The following is a 21154-nucleotide window of genomic DNA, read 5'->3' as shown; positions in this document are numbered from 1 at the left end:
GCCGTGGTCATTACAAACAAATCAAAGTGACTGAAAGTTCTCCCTAGCTACCTATAGAAATATGCACTTCCTTCTGCATTTCACTTTTGAAATTCATTCTGGACAACTTATTTCTACGAGTGTGAAACCTCCTTAAAGATTCAGATTTACCCAGCTTTCTTCATCGTGGACCCGCAGCATTACAACAACACCAGGCAGGCTGTCTACAGAACGCTTGAGAAATTCATGCTGACCATAAGAATCTTCTACACCTAAGCAGGGTTTGTTTGAACAGTCCACAAAGATTTCCATCGTCTGTTGCGTTTCTTTTTCACGTTAGATTTTAATCAAAATAAAAGATCATTCTATGCACACATACAAACCCACAGTCTCTATACATGAATTCGTATACTGGTATTTTAATCTGTTTATATAATCCTGAAAGAAAAGAAATCAGGCTAGAGATTGTGATTCTCCTGCTGTTAGTGAAGGGAGAGCCATACCTAGGGTTGCACTCGTGTTCCCCTGAAACTCATTCTTGCAGAGTCGCATGAGGAAGCTGGACTTCCCCACTGCGGCATCGCCAGCTAGCACAATCTTGTAGGCCTTCTGAGATGTGGACTTGGAGGTGTTATTCACCATATCTGTCTAGAAGGAAACAGCCACACAGGTGATGACAGGGCCACTTGTCCCCCGAAGTAACATGCCATGAAGAAAAGATCCTTGGAAGCTACCTACTTGAGGTGAAAGGGCTGAGATAGGCTTTCTAGAGGAACTAACAGAGCTGCCCTCACCAGCAGACCCCTGGGGATGCCAGTGTAATACAGAGGCCACGCTTTCAGAATCAAATGCTTCTTCATCCCTGATATCAGGAACCTGTCAAAAAAAATCAATTATTAAAAAAAACAAATCTTTCATATATATATACATATATATATCACAGACCAAAGGAAAGCAAAACCGTGCCACCCAGTCCACTGCCAGTACGGCTTCTCAACAAACCTCCTCTTCAAGGTAAACCTGTGAGATTCCTCTCTAGTATGCTAAGGGAAAAATCAATTTTTATATCTAAGCTTCCTATTTATGACCTTAACAGCGTAGATTATGTGCTGTTAAGATCGGGTTCCATAAAACATGATGGGTGATTTCAGTCAAAGGAAGGCATCAAAGCATCCTGGCTTCTGGCTTACATCTGTGTCTGATGCATCTCCCCCTAGGCTCTCCTCTGTTCTGTGCAAACTCTGAAATCCTCTCTGGGGCTTGTAGTCCACCTCGGAGTCACACTCATTGGGATCTCTCAGAGTAGACAGGCCACTGTCAAAGCAGCTTTCAGGCAGGCTGTCAACTTCGCAGTTCATCTTCTGCAGAGGGTCACAGAGAGCCAGAGAGTCACAATCCTCATCTGCATATGAAGAATGGAAGGACCTTGTGATAAAAGAGGAGACAATTTACCAAGGAGTTCATAACACAAAGGGACAGGTTGACAACACTGTCATCTGGTGGGAGATACAGGACAGAACATCCCTTAGCATTGGCAAAGGAAGTGTGCAAAGAGCAATCAGTCCATGCTGAACCCTAACCCCCAAATGACAAATCTCAGATATGCCACTTTAAGTTGGCTGATCTCTTTCCTGATACAAAGAATATAAGTTTCCTAGACACAAACACAATGCAAAACTACTATTTTTACTATAATCCATTCTCTATAGACCACATTCTGAACACTTTGTCTACGTCTAGATTGTAACTCTTTCGTATTTTTGTGTTATTCGTTTGTTGATTTTTTTTTAAGACAAGGTGTTGGAAATTTTTTTTTGCTTAGAGGTGAGAAGGGCCAATTAGACAAAGAAAACCTACCCTTATCCAATGTCCTGATTATAAAACAAAGTTCAATTTCACAAGTTTCCCCTGGAAAACCAGTGAGTTTATTGCGCTTACTTACAGAGCTTGGGTGAGGGGCTACTGACAGGACCATGAGTGAGCCGGAAGGAGCTGCACTGGAAAGTGTAAACCAGTGTGCATCAATTCCCCACAGCTATATAAGTGGACCATTCGATTAGTCTTTCCCAGTCGATATGTAACCTGGCCCCGCCCCAAGACTTCAAGGTTAGGGGCAACCAGTACAAAACTACATTCAACTGGTTTGGGGACAAATGACTGAATATTTAGGTGAAGGACTCATTACCCTCTCCGTTCTCTTCTTCTTCTATGACAGAAAATAAACGGTCCATAAAGATTTTCTGCAAGCGAGCTGAGCTATACATTAGCATTGGGGGGGGGGGACCCTGTTAACTTCATACATCAAACTAACTCCAAGGGAAGAAGATTTGGTCAGACCACAATAGTTTGTGGTTGGGTTCAGAATTAAGAAGAAGAGAAGATGTGCTTGCCTTTGAGATCCTGGTGACTCACTGAAGCCCCTGTCCCTTAGAAGATACTGGAGAGGAACTCACTTTTCACTACTAGACCTCACTTGTGCCACCACTCTTTCAAGAATAAGTCCTAATGAGACTTCTGAACTAATTTTATTTTGTACACTTCTTTCTACGTCTTGCTGATAACTGTCCTTAACTATTAGTACAGAAAAAGCGTAGCAAATCTGCTTTAAAAAAAAAAAAGTTATCTTTTTTAGTAACTCTCTAATCACCTCCTTCTACATAAATAAGCCATTCATTTTATAAAATTAGCGCATCAACAAACAAAAGTCGGGATCATGGCTTTACACAGGCAGCCTGTAGTGGAGGACAACGAAGCCTGTAAGCTGACACCAGGTGTGGTGGAACACTACAGACCACCAACAAGGTGAAACCTGAGCGGAGATCTGTCACAGGCTGGACCTGATGACAGTCCCCACAGGACTGAGGAGAGAGTGGAAAGCGGCATTTGAAGGGGATCCACTCATCATCCACGCCTGAATGAGATTCTCCAGTGACATTGTATGGGTTCCCTCGTCCTGTGAGTGTGCTTTACACACTCACTGGTCTATCAGGTTGGACTAGAATGCGACATTATCTTTAGCCTTCCTTTGATACCCAAGAAAAGTTGAGAAATATCAGGATACACAAGAACGTGCTTATTTCTACTAAAAGTACTGCCCAACACACAAAAGAGGACAAAACTGAGTTTAGCACCTTCAAACTCATGGGAAGCTTTAATGTTTACTATTGAGGCTTTGTTTTTTACTGTCTATTGTAATGCTAAGTGTGCTCCCCTCCCCCAAAGACTTGGAGTTTGCCAGCCCCTGGCACCCTGTACCCACTTTAACTCTGATCAGCCAGTAGCTGGTCGGAAGAGACATAGATGAAGATGAGGTTTCATGGGCTTGTGAAAAAGAAGGCACCATGGGATAGAAGAAGGGAGGCAGGAGAGGGTGGGAGGGTGGGGGTGCAGCGTCATAGAAGCAGGGGAGGTAGGAGGGGATTGGGGGGGGCTTATAGATGGGAAACCGGGAAAGGGAATAACATTTCAAATGTAAATAAAATATATCAATAAAAGTAAAATAAGGAAAAAAAAGAATCAAAGAAAGTTAAAAAGAAGAAAACACATGTAAGAGAGGAGAAAGGAGAGTCATCATGGGTTAGCTGACCCATAAAAACATGGACGTGTGGGTGCCAACTGGAACTAAGAGCAGCTCAGATGAGACGTATTAAGTAATAATGTGGGTTATGAATAGGAAGGTAGATTCTAACAACATGGAGGGTAGGCAGTTGTCCAACTATTGTGCTGCTTAAGGTATATTAAAATATAAAGGTTGTGTGTGTGCTTTTCCTTGAGGAACATAAATGGACAAAGATGGGGAAGAAACACTGAGCTGGGATTTTAAATATATTTACTACAGAATACTTTTGACCTCTTGTTTTTTATACTTTGTACCACCAACTTAACTTTTTGCTGGCGACACTGGGAATGTGTACCCATGCATATATACAAATACACGCAAATACACACACACACACACACACATAATCATTGTTTATTATTTAATCTCTTAGAAGGCAAGTTAAAATTTAACTTTTAGTATGGCTCAATGATTTCGTTAGTATTTAGTAACTCAAAAACATAGCCACATTTTCTACTTGTTTTGAATGTTAAACACTGATAGATCATGACAAATGGCTCAGCACAACACATCATCCATAAGGCAACAACAGCACAGGACACAGTTCAAGGCGAACCATACAGTGGTGTATACAAATTCATTCAAAGCACATTGAGAAAATTACTGTCCTGTACAAAATCTGTTCAGTTCCTCTTTTCTCCTTTTTCACATTCCTGGACATTAATATAAGATCTTAATAAATATTTTTACTTAAATGTCTCTCTACTTTAATTCAGCTCTAAGATAATGTGTCTTGCTTTGATCTAGAACTCGGGTAATGAAAGAAGCAGGTTCTACATACCTATCATAGGCTTGAGAACAATGGTGATTAAACTTGGGACTGCTTCTAGAAATTGTATTCCCTGGTGATATGTTATTTATACGCTGTAATAAACAAGAGGTTGTTAATATATAGACATTCTCTACACCACAAACAGACATGCTCATGCATAACCACACAATTTAATTCCCAATACACATAAAAAAAAAATCTATGACCTCACATGAACAAATGTGAACATGAAAAAAGCCTTTTGGAAGTTTCAGTAAGAATAACAGACATGGTTTGGTTTCTCTTTCTCATCAGTCCCTACTGTAGACTCCTCAAAAGTCTGCTTGCTAGTCAGGTATGTCAGGGCAGACAGTGCTATACCAGCTTCCTCAAACTTGTCTCTTCTAGAAGCAAAATCATATTGACTATTCTGCATCCTAATATGACACTAAAGTCTCATTCCTAAAGCTGAGCCACAAAAACACAATAAGAGGCTTCATTGCAAACACAATCTGGGAAAACTTGTTTCTGCCAAAAGGGTTCAGAACCCCAAGGCCCAAGGTCAAGTGTGTGCCACAGAAAATATCACTAGCCAGAATCATAGCTACATCATCCTTACCGGCAACATTTTTTTTAATGACCACAGTATTTCTCACATTTTTAAAGACTTACTTATTATGTATATATAACAAGTACACAGCACTATGCTGTGAGCCAGAAGAGAGCACCAGATCGCATTATAAATGACTATGAGTCATGATGTGGTTGCCGGGAATTGAACTTAGGACCTCTGGAAGAGCAGCCAGTGCTCTTAGCCTCTGAGCCATCTCTCCAAACCCTCACATTTTTTTTTATTTGCTGTCCTGCTATGGAAATTAATTAGCTTATGTTGCCTTAAGCCCTCAAAAGCAAAAAAAAAAAAAAAAAAAAAAAGAAGAAGAAGAAGAAGAAGAAAAGAAGAAAAAAGAAAAAAAATCCCACATTTAGCATCTTTCCCTTAGCATACTTAATTTTATTAATTTTAAAACATTACTCTTTTATTTTATGTTAAGAGTGTCTCACTAGAAGATCAACATGAAGATATCCTAAAATAATGACGCGGGGTTTTCATGCCCCAAAACACTAGATCAAGACAAAGAACAGAATCAGAGGACACTGCGTACCAAGGATCTGTTGAGCTTGCTGTAGGTATTTTCCAGGGCACTCCTGAGGCCGTCATTGCTGTCATGCAGCTTCCGATTGGCTGTTCTGTAGGGAAGAAGTAGATGGACAGATACAGGAAGCACTGGGGGATCAGTGCTCCCACAATTTCTAGGCAAGTGACATTCAGGATGCACAGACATGTTACACTCCTTGTAATTTTGTTTCCCTTCAAACCTCAGAAGCCAAGTCAGAAGCAGATACAAATGGCACTGAATGGATTAATCAAGTTTACTTTCCTGCAGATCTGGGAGCATTGTGAGAGAGAGGCACTCACTTTCCCCCTGATAACTCCTGTGTCAACAGGCTTCATGGCGTTCTTCACCGCCTAGCTCTCACACCCCGGTCCCAGGCAGAGATGCAGTGTGCTATGTAGCATGCTGGCTATTTCTACATCCCGTTCTCTTCATGTCCTGATGGGATTTTATACCAAGCAAACACTTGGCTATTGATCTCAGACGAATGTAGAGTTTAAATATGAGCGTGAGAACCTCACAGGATATAATGAAAGTCATTTCAATTCCACTTTCCTTGGCTAAAACCAATGAGGGTCTCAGAGACCTCTACCGGTGGAGCATCTAATTTTCCTGTTTGTAGCCACTCCTTCCTTCATCTGCCAGTCCTGTAATCACTTGTACCAGGAAGGAGAACTGACTGACCTTCCATAGCTCGCCATGAGGAAGCATATACTTTTCTTCTGTTGTATTCTTCTAAACTTGGTGATATACATTCCTGTCTGTGTGTATTGATATATTAATATACATATAGTGATATATATATATGTATTTTTTTCTGAGTAACCCAGTTTCTATCTAAACTCATGAAGAAAGTTGTTTTGTTTGTTTGCTTGCTTGTTTTCTTTTCACTCTTCTATCCCCAATTCCATGGGTACCTCCCCCGTGACAGCTGTTAACCGAGAAAGCTATGGACTGAGTCAACGAGAAAATGAGCTCAAAAAGAGTGCATAATATGTGACCTCTGCAGTTTCCGCAGCTGAGACTCAATGGATACTAAAAGATGGAGAAGAAAATTTGCAGCGTCCAACATTATTTCATGGAGAAGACTGGAAAAACCGAAGTATAGACTGTATGCAAAGACTCTCAGAGGATCAAAGGATCAAAGTACTACAACTTATTGTAAAGCTGTCAGTCTAGGAGAGTTTCTTAGGCAATAGTGTTTTAAACAAAAAGACTATATATATATGCACAGCTGTAATCAGCATAACAAAGTAAGAAAAAATGACTAAACACTATCCTATGGCTCCATTCATGTGTAAACCTGAGGAGCTCTCCAGATAGGCAGTAGAGAGCGTCGTTGGTAAAGGCTGTATCCTAACCGATAAAACAAACACAGGACACGCTCTTCTAACCTGCAGAGACTTTGAGAGCTAGACTGTGCCAGAGGAATTCAGTTCGAGGTAAATGAGTCAGAAAGGGAAGTGGCTTTGCCAAATGTGCCGCAATGAGAAGACAGTTACCTAAACCCTGGACAGGGCAGGCTGTGTTACATGTTTCATTAGCACAGAGTGGTCGACATGCAGTCAGCATTTCATGGAACTTACTGGAGGATTTCAATTTGCCTCTCAAGGCTACTTCGGTCTTCTGTGTACTCTCGGATTATTTCCAGATCCCTGCAAAAATATATGCTATCTTTCAGGGCGGAGAGAAGACACAGCAGGTATGAGCATGGGGCGTGGGCAAACACATCACTATCTCCCAATCCTCACGAGCTTCATTTACAGAAACCTGTCCATCTGCTACTGAGTCAGAAGCCAGTTGCATAGAGAAATTTCAGTTCCTTAGCCCAAAAGGTGGTCCCTACAGAATGTCTGTACACTAGCTTATCAACTTCTCGTGCTTTAAAAAACTCTTTCTTATCCAAACCAGTGATCTAATCATCTTTCTTTTTCCAAGCCAGTTTTTCTTGGTGACCTCGCTTCTCTGATTTTCCTCTTACCTATATCTTTAAGACTTTTGGTTTCTCCCATCTATAAGGTGGAAATAACGAAGGTCCCTACAAGAGAGGATATTCTGTGCATGAAGTCATGGACACTAATAATACACTAATAATGTGCCAAGGATGGTCCTGGTAGGAGGCAATGCTACTTGCTTCAGCTGATATTGCTGTTACTGGACCCTCTTGCTACTTAGCCAACTCAAGCAGATCTTTTCTCTGGTATCCACCTCCTGGGTCTCCATAACAAAGGTTGAAACCAGTCCTGGTGTTGCTAATAGTATTACTGCTGGTCCTTCTCCTGTACACTGCTTAACTTTCTGCTTTGGATTCCCAGCCGAACTTAAAATTTTTAAAGAGCAGTAGCATATGTTTCTTTTATTTTATAAAATCTGAACTCACACCTCACTATCTCTAAGGATCCAGACAGAATGTATGCAGTAAAAAGCTGTACCATTTAATAAAACTGTAATGCCTTAATTCTGAAAGTTTGAAAATAAAAATAATAAATAAAATAAAATTCCTTCCCCCAAATATCTACATTTGCTCTGTATATGCATATTTGTATTTCTCATATAAAAATGTATGTCTCTGATTTTGTGAAGTTATGGTGTTAACATCAGAAGTAAAGCACTGGGGTTAATGACTCTCATTCTTGTTGTAAGCCAGGATTCCGATCTGACAAGCACTTTTAACAAAGATTTGTTTTTACACAGTATTTTCCTCCCAAAGCCACTTGAAGCAAATGATTTTTAAGCCCTACACTGTCCTAAGATACCTATAATTCAAAAAGTTACTCCTCACACACACACACACACACACACACACACACACACACACACACAAGAAAATCTGTCACTAAAGGTAGCACGTTTACAAAGCAATATATATTTCCCAAAGTTAATGAAGGACCCTCTATTATGAAGAGTTTCATACCGTTCAGAATTCAGACTCTGGTCAGCATAATCACTTTTCAAAGCATCTAGTTCACTCTGAAGAAAGGCTAAGTTTGTCTGTGCTTCCAAAAGATCTTTCTTGAGTTTTTGATTTTCCTAAAGTGAATAAATCACCAGGGACATTAGACTCAGGCTTTTCTTGCATCTAAAATATGTAGTCATAATATTATTGTGCACGTGTGAAGTTTTTTCTTGCAATATTCAAATGTTGTTTTCGCTACCTTCATATCTTATTTCAATCTGGACACAGCATTGAAATGCTTGTGTTTAAAATCTCCTTCCTCAAGTTTGTGTAAACAATGCTTACCATTTATTCTCTGACTTGTCAATAAATGCTGATCACCCAATGGCTGGGCATAAGAAAGAATAGGCGGGACTTCCGTCAGCTGGGGAAGGGAGAAAGATAGAAGAGAAAGACAGATTGAGCCAGGAGGAGAGCAAGAAGAGAAATCATGGAAAAGTCACCTGAAGTTCAGAGAGCCAGAAATATACTAACGTGCATGTATTTCAGGGATTTTGGCTGGGAGGTAGCCAGATTAATCTAAAGAATTAACATAAATCAATGACTTCCCAGGTAGCTTCGCAAATTAAATATATATTGGTGTCTCTGTGTCATTATGGAGAACTAGTTAGGATAAAGAAAAACAGCTGCTGTGTTAAGTTACATCTTACATTTAAATTAAAATTACTATTTCACACTATATAGTGCAATCCCGTAAAAATGACACCTACCTTTCCTCAGTTCTTCCTATTTTCCTGCTCAAAAAACTGATTATATATTCAAATATTGTACATTATTAAAGTTTAAAGTTGTTCTTCATTGAACTCAATATCTATTCCAAACTATAATAGACAAGAACTGATAATAATAAATAAAAATAAATTCACTGGTGTTTATGAAAAAATTAAGAAAATCTAAGTATCTAAACACCTTCCCAAAGTTGGCTACACTTAAAGAAGTTGCTTTTAGTAATAATTACCATCAAGTAACTTTTAATAATAACTACCATCATCTAACTTTTTTCTTTAAAACGTAATTAATAATTAACAGTTATAATTATGAAATTTTACATTTTTCTTTAAAAGAGAAATTACTGGACACTTGCAGTTCAAATAGATCATACATATAGAGGGTCTATTTTTCCTTCATAGAAAACCTCCTGAATATGAAGTTACAATGGAAATGAAATCATTAACAGTTAAGGGACTGGCATAGGAGCTATGAATACTCAGGTGACTTAAACCCATGTCTATAAATCATAAACCAGGTGATGCATGCCACCCAAAAGAAGAGAGTCAGGGAAAAAGACAGTGGGTACTATAAGGATAGATTTTAAGAGTCAACCCCCACCAGTTTCCAGGTGTAAGGGGGGCATGGAAACTTTTTAAGAGGTAAAGCCAAAAACCTGTTCTTTAGATCAGTTGGAATGCTGTCCTTGGAAATGATTTCTGAAGGTCACTTGCTATTTCCTGTTTACTCATTTGGCTTCTTTTCCAACTGTCTACCCCCACCTCTGCAAGAAAGTTAAGAGGAGACTGCCCCCAGGATCTTGAATCCTTCCCCTGGTGAGCTAAAGAAAACCCTTTTCTTATAAAATAACCCTGCCTCAAGTATTTGATTATACTAATAAAAGACGCCAAGGCAGCAGTTAAATGCTTATGAGGTCCTGGCAGTTGAACAGAGAAAAGGCCAAGTAGCCTGGCCAAACCCAAAGGTGAAGAGGAACTAGGGACTTAGAGAGGTGGTTCCCCAGTTAAGTACACTTGTTGCTGTTCCAGAGGACCTGTGTTCTACTCCCAGAACCATCTGTAACTCCACTTCCAGAGGATCCAAAGGCCTCTTTTAACCTTTGTGAACACCAGATTTATTCATTTGTATTTTATTTCTATGATAAACATATATATTATCACAAAACACTCATAAAAATGAAATAAAAATAAATGTTTTTTTAAAGGTGAAGGGGCAGGGAAAATAAATTAGAATCAGCTGGGCACGGTAGAATTTGTCTTTGTCCTCAAAACTGAAGAGGCAGAGACCAGTGAATGTCTTTGAGTTTGAAGCCAACTTCTACATAGACAGTTTCTTATCTAGTCATTTAGAAAAACTTTCAAGGATGTCTGTGTGTGTGTGTGTGTGTGTGTGTGTGTGTGTGTGTGTGTGAGAGAGAGAGAGAGAGAGAGAGAGAGAGAGTGTGTACCTGTTTGTCTAGAGTAACATATCAGAAGTATAATGTCCTGCTCTTGTCTATCATATTTTGGTAACAAATGTCACATTCAAGAATAATGAACAATGTTAAAAATTCGGATATTCATTTAATATTGTCCACTGGTTGCATCAATAATTGTTCTTTGAACAGGATGATTTCAAGGAAGAAAGATAAGACTGTGACAGTCATGCTATGTACTGCTTCACTTTTCCCAGAAGCAAGAAACACTGAGTTTAATGACCTTCAAGGTTCATTAAGTCAAGGAAATATAATTACAATAAACACCTCAAAGACGTTTTAGGTTGATATATAAGTAGAACAAGATTAAGACAATTCAACTAAAACTGTCTTTTCCTGACCTCTGCAATTAATATTTTAGAGAAAAACAAAAAACAAAGTTACAGAAGTGGTTGAGTATCATTGTGTTGCCTAGTTTTATATCAACTCGACCCAAGCTTGAGTTTTTTTGGATCTGGCTATAGACAAGCCTGCAGAGAACTTTCTTAATTAGATTGATATGGGAGAACTCAGGTCATTGTAAGTGGCTCTTCTCCTGACCTAGGCTCTATAAAAAAGCAGGCTGAGGAGCCAAGAGGCAGCAAATTAGTAGGCAGCACTATCCCATGGCTTCTACATCAGCTCCTGCCTCCAGGTTCCTGTTCTGCTTGAGTTTCTGCTCTTACTGGTACTGATGATTGTTAAATAGAACTGTGCCTGAAATAAAACCTCTCCAAATTTCTTTGGGTTGCAGTGTTTCAGCACAGCAACAAATTTAAACAACCTTATAAACCAAGAAACCAAAGAGACGATCAGAAAATCCAAGAAAGCAGTAATTCCCCATGAAAGTCATGGTGCAAATGAAGAGCCAACAACAGTGCAAAAACATGAGGTTTGGGAGGCTGGGGCAGATCTCTCCTAAACTGAACAATGCTGATTAGATAGAAAGGTACGCAATGCCTACCCAAGAGACAGTAAAAAAAAGCACTTTTAATTTTTGAGATTAATCTAAAATCAAAACAAATAGAATAATAACTCGGCAAAGGCAAACGCCATTGATGTTTGCAACAGAGAAAGGAAATATAAACGTAGGAACAGATATTGTAAAAGACCAGAGAGAAAAGCTGAAGGAAGAGGAAGTCACACATACAACTGCAGTGGTAGCCACATAAGCTAGTTTCAGTACCATGTGTGCATTACTTTAAGTAAATAAACATAAAAAATAAATAAATAAAACCATGCAAATGGTACATAGTTGAAGTAGAAAAAAAATCTTTTATAATACAGTTACTCAAATATATTTTAAAGTCCTTTTATAACTATAGTCTTCGTTTCTCTTTAAGCTTTAATTCCAGAAACAGAAAAACTATAAATACCACATGTATGGGCATGTTGTCTATATTAGTTAGGTGTTTGTCAACTTGGTTCAAGTTGGAGTCATTTGGGAAGAGGAAATCTCAGTTGAGAAAACATCTCCATATAACTGACTCACAGACAAGTCTGTTGGACATTTTCCTGATTAATAATTGATAAGCATGTTTCCACTGTGGACGGTGTCATTTCTGGACAGGTGGTCCTAGGTTGTACAAGAAGGAAAGCCATGGAAGCAAACCAAGAAGTAGTGTTTCCACAGGCTTCTACTTCCCTTCCTGCCCTGACTTTTTATTATTATCTGACAGCTCTAAGATGGAATAAACTTTTCTTCCCAAGGTATTTTGGGTCATGTTGCTTTGTCCTACCTATCAAAGGTAACTAAGACGTTGTCTAAATCAAGAAATGCCCCCCCCCCCCCAGTGAAGCTTGATTCTTACCGTTGTTAAATCATAAATTTGTTTCTTTAATGCAGTCACATCTTGCTTCTGACTTATTTGTCTTGACTGTTCTTCAAGCTGAAAAAGGAAACAAAACTCATTTAGAAGTGCTTTGGTGAGGATTAGAGATATTCTTGAATATAAATGTGGAAATTCTAGCAGTTTTTAATTTTTAACACTTTGTGACTCTAAAAATAATTAAATGACAAAATCTATACCATTAAGACATTTGTTTTAAATAATACAAACATTTGAAGGGGGATTTTTACTATTGAATGTATTTTCTTTAAAACACTATAAAAGCCTTTTGAGAAACCACTCCACTAATAAAGCAATCCTTGCTTTCCTTGTTTGCTAAAGGAATGCGGGCATTCTTTTTAATTCTGTGTGCTGTTTTCTAAAACAAAATCGAAAATGTTGATTTGCCAAAAGAAGACTTAAGGGTGTGTGCTAGAGCTGATCACACCTCAACAACTTGTTTACATAAACAGAAAGCTCTTGGATAAAAGGTGAACCACACCACAACAAGGTTTTTCTAGTACACAATCTTCGGGTTCACAATGTGATCAAGTATCCTACAACAAATCTGTGCTTAACACTTTATGTTTCGCTTTGTAATATTTGTAATATTACAAATTTTGTTAAAGTATAAAAACTTTTGTTATTGTTTTAGTTTAATAGATACAGTGTTAGAGTCCAGGCTCAATTTTGCATTATGGCACTATAAAAGGGGCTGCCTGCCTCCTCCTCTCTCTTTCTTGCTCTCTTGGCCTCTTGCTCTCCCCACCTTGTCCCTCATCTCCCCATTCCATTTCTCCCCTCTCTCCATGTGCTCATGACCAGCCTCTACTTCTCTATTCCTCTCCTCTCCTCCTCTCTCTCTCTCTCTCTCTCTCTCTCTCTCTCTCTTTCTCTCTCTCTCTCTCTTTCTCTCTCTCTCTCTCTCTCTCTCTCTCTCCCTCTCTCTCCTACCCTCTTAATTCCCCCATGACATGAATAAACTCTATTCTGTACTATAGCATCATGTGGTTGGTCCCTCAGGGGGAAGAGATTCTCAACATGTGTCTCCCAGAGGTATTCCCCTTGACCCCAGGCCTCGCCGCACCTCCATGAGGCATAACCCCCAACTCTTTTCATATTTTTTTTCTAACAGGCTTCTTTCTGCACTAGCCAATGTTTACCACACTTGGTCATGCTCTTGTGCTTCACGTGCTTAAACTATGAGCTGTCCTCATCTTGCCAGAGAGTATCATTTAACACGACTAGCATGAGGTTAACCATGACAAAAAGATGCATATTAATCAGGTTTTGTGTCTGGCAATGAGACATTGTTTTCTGCTATATCCTTCCACAGACAGAAAACTTCTTTTTCATATATACGTTTGAGTTGACCCTCCTATAAATCAAGAGGCAAGCAGATCTGGCTACACAGGAGAAAAGTCACAATGCATCTCTTAAAATAAAAAAAATCAAAATAACCAGTTTCAAATTCAGGTTATACTACTTGTGCATAGTAACAAAAACAACACCGAAGTGGTATGTATAAAAACAAACAGGTTAATGGACTAAAATGTGGGGAAGTAGATCCACAAAGCTACACTCATTTGACTCTCATAAAGATGAGAATATTGAAGAACCAATGTTGATATTCACATATGGAAGGCTGTAGCCAGATCCTCCAAAAACTTAAATATTGAAAGTTTTCAAATTATTAGGATGATCTTAATAAACTATAATAGATAAAATATCAATTGCTATGGATAGGCAGGATAATTCATTATCAAAACAGTGTTTTAGTTTCATTGTCTTTGTTTAGTTTCTGTTTCAATGATCTGTCTATTGGTGAGAGTGGGGTATTGAAGTTTCCCACTATTATTGTATAGGGTTCAATGTATGTGTTGAGCTTTAGAAAAGTTTTTTTTTTTTTTTTTAATGACATTGGGTGCCCTTGCATTTGGGGCATAGATGTTCAGAATTGAGACATTTTTGGTGGGTTTTTCCTTTGATGTATATAAAATCTACTTAAGCTTTTTACAGTACTTATGGAAACAACCACATGTAAGATGTAAGCTTAACCCTGAGACAGACCAGCTTGTAGTGTCAATAAGAGGGTTTTTTGTTGTTGTTTTTATATACGAAGATATCAATTTGATAGCACAATTTTAATTACACTATAAACATCTGCTAGAAGGCAGGGGCAGGCCTCCAAATCTCCTGTCCTGCTGCCTAACTCCATAGCTACTTTTAGACATGAGCCAGAAAAATCACAGATCACAAAGGAATTGTTCACTGGAACCTTGAGAGAAAACGCCAGTACTTAAACATGCTTTTGCTTATATCTCTAATTTTTTTCTTACCTCTCAATAATCAGGTGATTGCTACCCATGGAACTTTCTACTTAAAAGACCATATTTTTTTTATTTCATTTAATATTTACTAATTATCTGCTACACATCTTGAAGTCAGGTAGGAACAGGAATATCGGGATACATGACCTATCCAGATAAAGTTTCAGTAAATAACAAATCTTCTACTCGAAACAGAAGATTCACTCAAAGCACTTAGTGAATGAAAACTAAAGCGACAGGTTCAAGGATAAGATCAGTTACAACGTCTTAGATACAGGGAGATGTTGAGGCTGTTTCTAGAATATCTAGATATCACATACTCACCTTTTTTAACCTTTTAATGGTCACCTGTAAATCTCCTACTTCTGTTTCATACTGACGTCTGAGGTCAGTGAGAGCTTCCTCAGCTTTGCGCTTTTCCTAAAAGGAAGAAAAAAATCATGTAAGCAATTTCTGCTCTCAAACGTTCTTCAAACCCACATCAACATGAAGCATTTTGTATCAACCTAAACTGACAAAAATGCTCCTGTACAAGAATATTAAGGCTAGATAGAAGAACGCCAGGAAACTTTAGGTGTGCAGCAGTGCTGGACTTGAAACCTACAAAACTAAAGGAAATGTAGGACATCAAGATTCACACATCATCCTGAACTACAGGCTTTGACACTGCAGCACTGTGCAAACAGCAAAACACACCAATGAATCCATTAACTATTACTGTCCAAAAACATAGCACATTTATGGGCTCCATTGAATGCCTCCATAGGGTGTTGTCTCAGGACTCAGGAAGGAGCAACTGATATACTTGTCCTATTTTATTTTTAGTAAATTACATCACTAAAAATTTCTATGTAGTCAAACTGTACCCAGGAGCAAATGGGGTGCTTTAGCCTCCTCTCCTTGTCCACACCCAGAGACAGTTTGATTATGATGTGGTCCATCATGACCAGGCTGCCAGGTGAGACACTGGTAGAGCTCAAGAACTGGCATAACTGGGACCCACATAGGGCCCAGCATGTGCAAACAGAGACACATCATTCTTCAGGTCCAAGTCTGTACCTGTGCGTAGATCAAGACGCTCTGGCACCCCCACATCCACATCAAGAGATACTTTGATTCCCAAGAGGTCCATCACAACCAGGCTCACAGATCAGGAAATCCAGAACCCCTCCTATACCCAGAGACTGCCTAACTGGAGAAGGTCCATCACAACCAGGCTCACAGATCAGGAAATCCAGAACCCCTCCTATACCCAGAGACTGCCTAACTGGAGAAGGTCCATCACAACCAGGCTCACAGATCAGGAAATCCAGAACCCCTCCTATACCCAGAGACTGCCTAACTGGAGAAGGTCCATCACAACCAGGCTCAGAGGAGAAACAGGCCCCAGTCAGAGACAGCAAGGCCAGTTAACACCAGAGATAACCACATGGCAAGAGAAAAGCACAGTAACCTAAGCAACAGAAACCAATACCACTTAGCAACATCAGAACCCAGTGTTCCCAACACAGTAAGCCCTGGATGCCTTAACACATCTAAAGAGCAAGATTCTGACCTACAATATTATCTCATGTAGATGACAAAAGACCTAAAGGAAGACATGAATAACTCCCTCAAAGATATACAGGATAGCATAGGTAAATGGGTAGATGCACTTAAAGAGGAAACATATAAATCCCTTAAAGAAATTAAAAAAAAAAAAAAAAAAAAAAAAAACCACAAACATGTGAAGGAATTGAACAAAACCATCAGGATCTATAAAAGGAAATAGAAACAATAAAGAAATCACAAAGGGAGGCAACCCTGAAATGAAAACTTAGGAAAGAAATCAGGAGTTACAGACGCATGCCTCACAATCTCCGGCATAAAAGATATTGGCACAACAGTCAAAGAAAATACAAAGTGCAAAAAACTCTTGACCCAAAACATCCAGGAAATTCAGGACACAATAAAAAGACAAAACCTAAGAATCAAAAGAATAGAAAAGAGTGAAGATTCCCAATTCAAAGGCCAAAAACATCTTTAACGAAATCATAAGTTTCCTAATGTAAAGAAAGAGATGGCCATGAATGTACAAAAAGCCTAGAAAAGACCAAATAGATTAAACCAGAAAAGAAATTCTTCCCATCATATAATAATCCAAACACTGAATACACAAAACAAAAAAACATATTAAAAGTGGTAAGGGAAAAAGGCCAAGTAACATATAAAGGCAGAACTATTTGAATTACAAGAGACTTCTCAACAGAGATTCTATAAGCCAGAATGTCTTAGACAGATGTCACGCAGAACCAAAGAGAACACACACGCCAGCCCAATATACTATATGCAGTAAAACTTTCAATTACCATAGATAAAGAAATCAAGATATTCCATGACAAAATAATGTTTTTCCATTAACCCGGCCCTACAGAGGATAATAAATGGAAAACACCAACACAAGGAGGGAAACTACAACCAAGGAAAAGCAAGAAATTAATCATCTCACAGCAAACCTAAAGGAAGAAAACCACACAAACATAATATCACTTCTAACAACAAAAATAACAGGAACCAACAATCATTGATCTTTTATATCTCTCAACATCAATGGACTCAATTCCCCCAATGAAAACACATAAGCTGACTGACTGGATATGTAACAGGATTCCACACTTTGTTTCATAGAGTAAACACACCTCAGTGATAAGTACACATAATAAATATATATTCATAATACATATAAAATTTAAAACTTCATAGATTGTGATCATTAACCAAAAAGACTTGCCGGAATCCATCAGAAGTTAATCAGTGTGTGCATATATGTACATATGTATGTATCTATGCATGTATGTGTGCATATACACATATTATACATACTAATATTTTACATTTTTCCACAGATTTACTAGTAACAATCAGAAATAAAAATTCAAAACCTTTTAAATATCATCAGAATAGAACAATTAAGAAAAATCATGTGTAGAATCTATATGCTGTAGACTATCAAACACTTCTGAGAAGAAAGCTATAGAGAATGGCTCATTTGTAGTTACTATTAGGATGTGACAGTTCTATCCTAACATACAGATAACTGGGAAGCCAAACCCTCAGCAGGATCTTGTTTCAGATTTACTTTTATACATCAATATAAGTTGATTCTATGAAAATTAAATAAGTCAAATTAGCAAAGCGATGAAAGTAAGTTGGTAAAGGCATGAAAATAAAGACTAAAGCCTCCGGACTTCAAGACTCAGTATGAAGCAACAGCTGTAAACTCAGGAAAGTACTGGACCAGGCGCAGAGCAGAGCCAGGGCAGAGCAAACTTACACAAACACAAACACAACCTGGGCAAATCACAAATGTTGTGCAGCACAAAACTCCAAAATGGACAAACAAATGCTGCTTTCAGCAAACAGTACTAACATGATTAGATATAAATGCACAGGAAAACACCAATGGTCAGATATTGCACTATGTACATGTATTATATACACACAGAGTTGAGACTATACATTTGCACTATATACAATGTGAATTGAGAGTATAAAACACAAAATTTATCAACAAAGATACAGGGTCAGTCGCCTTGGCTCAATCAAGGAGTGTGAATTACATCACCCAAAGCATGGCCCACAAAGGGAAACATTCTGACTTGCTCTACTTGGAAAGACCATAGTAGATTTTCCTACTTTTGAACAAGTCTCTTAGAAGAATCATAAAAGTAAAGAGTGGATAAAAATGTTTACAGATTAAGAAATGCAAACACAATTCTTCAATGTGTTTGAATAAATTCTCAAATTTATCTGTAAAAACAACAAACCCAAAATAGCTAAAACAATTCTTAACAATAAAAGAACTGGAGGAATCACCATCCCTGACCTTAAACAATCAGGATTTAAAAAAAAAACAAACAACAAACAAACAAACTAGCATGGGATTGGTACAGAGACAGGCAGTGTAATCAGTAGAATAGAACTAAAGACCCAGAAATAGAACCACACACTTACTTAAACTTGATCTTCAAATACAAATTATAAGTCACTAAAGATGTCACAGTGAGAAAACAAATTGTTCATTTCATGTTAAAAAAAAAAAAAAAGTCATGGGCAAAGGTGACTCCCTTGGCTCGAGAATGGGCAAGAAAATTGGTGCAAGATGGAGACTCGGTTTTTCAGAATTTAGAAAAGTAGAGGAGTTTGGAAAAAAATCACCAAGGCAGCTGGGCAGTAGTAGCTCAAACCTTTAATGCCAGAACTCAGGAAGCAGAGGCAGGTATGTCTCTGAGTTCAAGACCAGCCTTAACTACAGAGTGAGGTCCAGGACATTCAGAGATAGATAGAAAGAGAGATGATAGGTGACTGACAGATAGATAGATAGATAGATAGATAGATAGATAGATAGATAGATAGATAGATAGATGATAGATAGATAGATGATAGATAGAGATGGACAGATAGACAGAGATAGATAGATAAATAGACAGATAGAGATATATGATAGATAGATAGATAGATAGATAGATAGATAGATAGATAGATAGATAGATAGATAGATAGATAGATAGATAGATAGATACGGACAGATAGACAGACAGAGATAGATAGATAGATAGATAGATAGATAGATAGATAGATAGATAGATAGATAGATAATAAAATCAGATTCACAAGCAGTGAAGGGATGTCACTGGGAGTGCGGTATACAGGATGAAGAGTCTTGGAGGCAGAAGGATGCTGTGGTGACTAGAGGAAGCTAGGGAAAGCCTCCAATGAGCCAGCGTGTGTGAACCCAGAGAAAACATGACAAACAGTGTGAGGTTGGTACTGGGAAGGGCTGGCAAACTCGGCTCTTCCCAGTGCCAGGAAAGTCCTTGACTGGCACGATAGTCTCAGGTTTATGTACATTGAAACTGACTGAGCACAAATGGACTACAGAAAAGAAGCTATCAGTCATCTATGTTTCTTTCTTAGTTCTACAGTGAAGTCAGGAAAGTAAGAGCTTATCATCAGTAAAGCATGAAATTATATATATATATAAAAGGGCCATGTTAATATCCACATTCCCAACAAGTGATCCGGGAAGCCCTGGAAACACAGAGAGATGGTCGTGGTATAAAATGTGACTATGAGAACTGTTTGATCTTGAGTGGAAAAAGAGGGTCAGCGGTGGTGGAGAGTCTTAAAGGCTAAAGATGAATTTACTGTTTCTAAACACAGTCCGGCTATACGGTAAGTGGAAAATTTGAAGATGATCTAAATACATTGTATCAAATTCTCAAGGAGTTAATAAATATATTTTTATTAAAAGAGAGCAATAAAGGGACCTAACGGGATCTAAGTATGTGATAAGGACAAGTAAGGTAAATTATCTGAAAGGAAGCAATGAAGGCACAAGGAAAAAATCATAACAGCCATGGTTGTGCTGATCACAGGACTTTGTATATATCATGATGATTCATCCTCCTTGAGGTTGGTAGGCAGCAGGGTTGTTCTATGACTCACTGACATGAGATTACCTTACCATCGCCTCCTGGCCTTGGTAAGGGTGAACACAGGACACAGGCTTACGTGTGTCAGATGCCAACACTCCAGCCTATACACTTATTCCCTCTCAGCATCAAATTAAATACATCCTAACATGACTTACTCGGAGGAACGTATCATTTTCTGCCTTCAGCAAACACCAACTGCCCAAATATGTTTTATTTATACTGAAAAACACTTTCTAGAGAAATTGCTAAAGGGAGCATAAAACTTCCAACTGAAGAGTTCCTCCAATAGCAAACCAGACAGTTACGAGACCAGATGCTGAATTAACTGCAGTCGAGATTTAAAGCTGGGTAGCGAAGCCCATATAAATATACATGTTCAGCCATTTTCTCACCGAAGCCAACTCACAATCCGCCAGTCTTCCACTCCATGACATTCTTTTCATAAAGGCCTCTGCTTTCCCATGAAAGCTGACTCCTTTCCAACTCACCTGAACCTCATGTGGCGGCTCGTGTGGGCCGCCCTTCTCTTACTTGGTTGTCATCTCTGCACCGCCTTAACCCATGAGCACAAAACACTTCTGATTATAAAAATCCTGAGCGTTGATATTTGTACATAGAGCACTAAATAGAGAGGTCTGCTGTACCCACTCCTTAGCACCAAGAGGAGAGTCCATCACTCCACAAGAAAAGGTACTCCCCAAAGTTCAGCCAAATGAATGAATGGCCAATCCACAAACTCACATCTTTCCGGGTCTCATTTTCCACAGCTTGAATCCTCTGATCCATTTCCTCTTCCAGCTCACTTAGCTGAATGGCCGCCTTGTCCTGGGCTCTGCAATTTAAAAAATAAAAATAA

The 21154-nt window shown here is 38.6% G+C and overlaps 1 protein-coding gene across 1 annotated transcript in view; it reads right to left on the bottom strand.

Moving 5' to 3' along the window:
• RASEF (RAS and EF-hand domain containing) overlaps positions 1-21154 on the bottom strand; it is a gene marked incomplete at its 5' end in the record, with an annotated part of 57527 nt that overhangs the window by 16421 nt on the left and 19952 nt on the right. The window contains 10 exons of the mRNA XM_080940062.1: positions 483-627; positions 718-855; positions 1170-1404; positions 4380-4462; positions 5513-5597; positions 7111-7179; positions 8439-8554; positions 12474-12551; positions 15146-15241; positions 21040-21130. Of these exons, the coding sequence (XP_080796188.1) occupies positions 483-627; positions 718-855; positions 1170-1404; positions 4380-4462; positions 5513-5597; positions 7111-7179; positions 8439-8554; positions 12474-12551; positions 15146-15241; positions 21040-21130 (1136 nt within the window). The remainder of the gene's footprint in view (positions 1-482; positions 628-717; positions 856-1169; positions 1405-4379; positions 4463-5512; positions 5598-7110; positions 7180-8438; positions 8555-12473; positions 12552-15145; positions 15242-21039; positions 21131-21154) is intronic.

This window comes from Micromys minutus (genome assembly GCF_963924665.1).
Source record: "Micromys minutus genome assembly, chromosome: 28".
Classification (NCBI taxonomy): Eukaryota; Metazoa; Chordata; class Mammalia; order Rodentia; family Muridae; genus Micromys; species Micromys minutus.
This window is presented reverse-complemented; position numbering and strand designations above follow the sequence as displayed.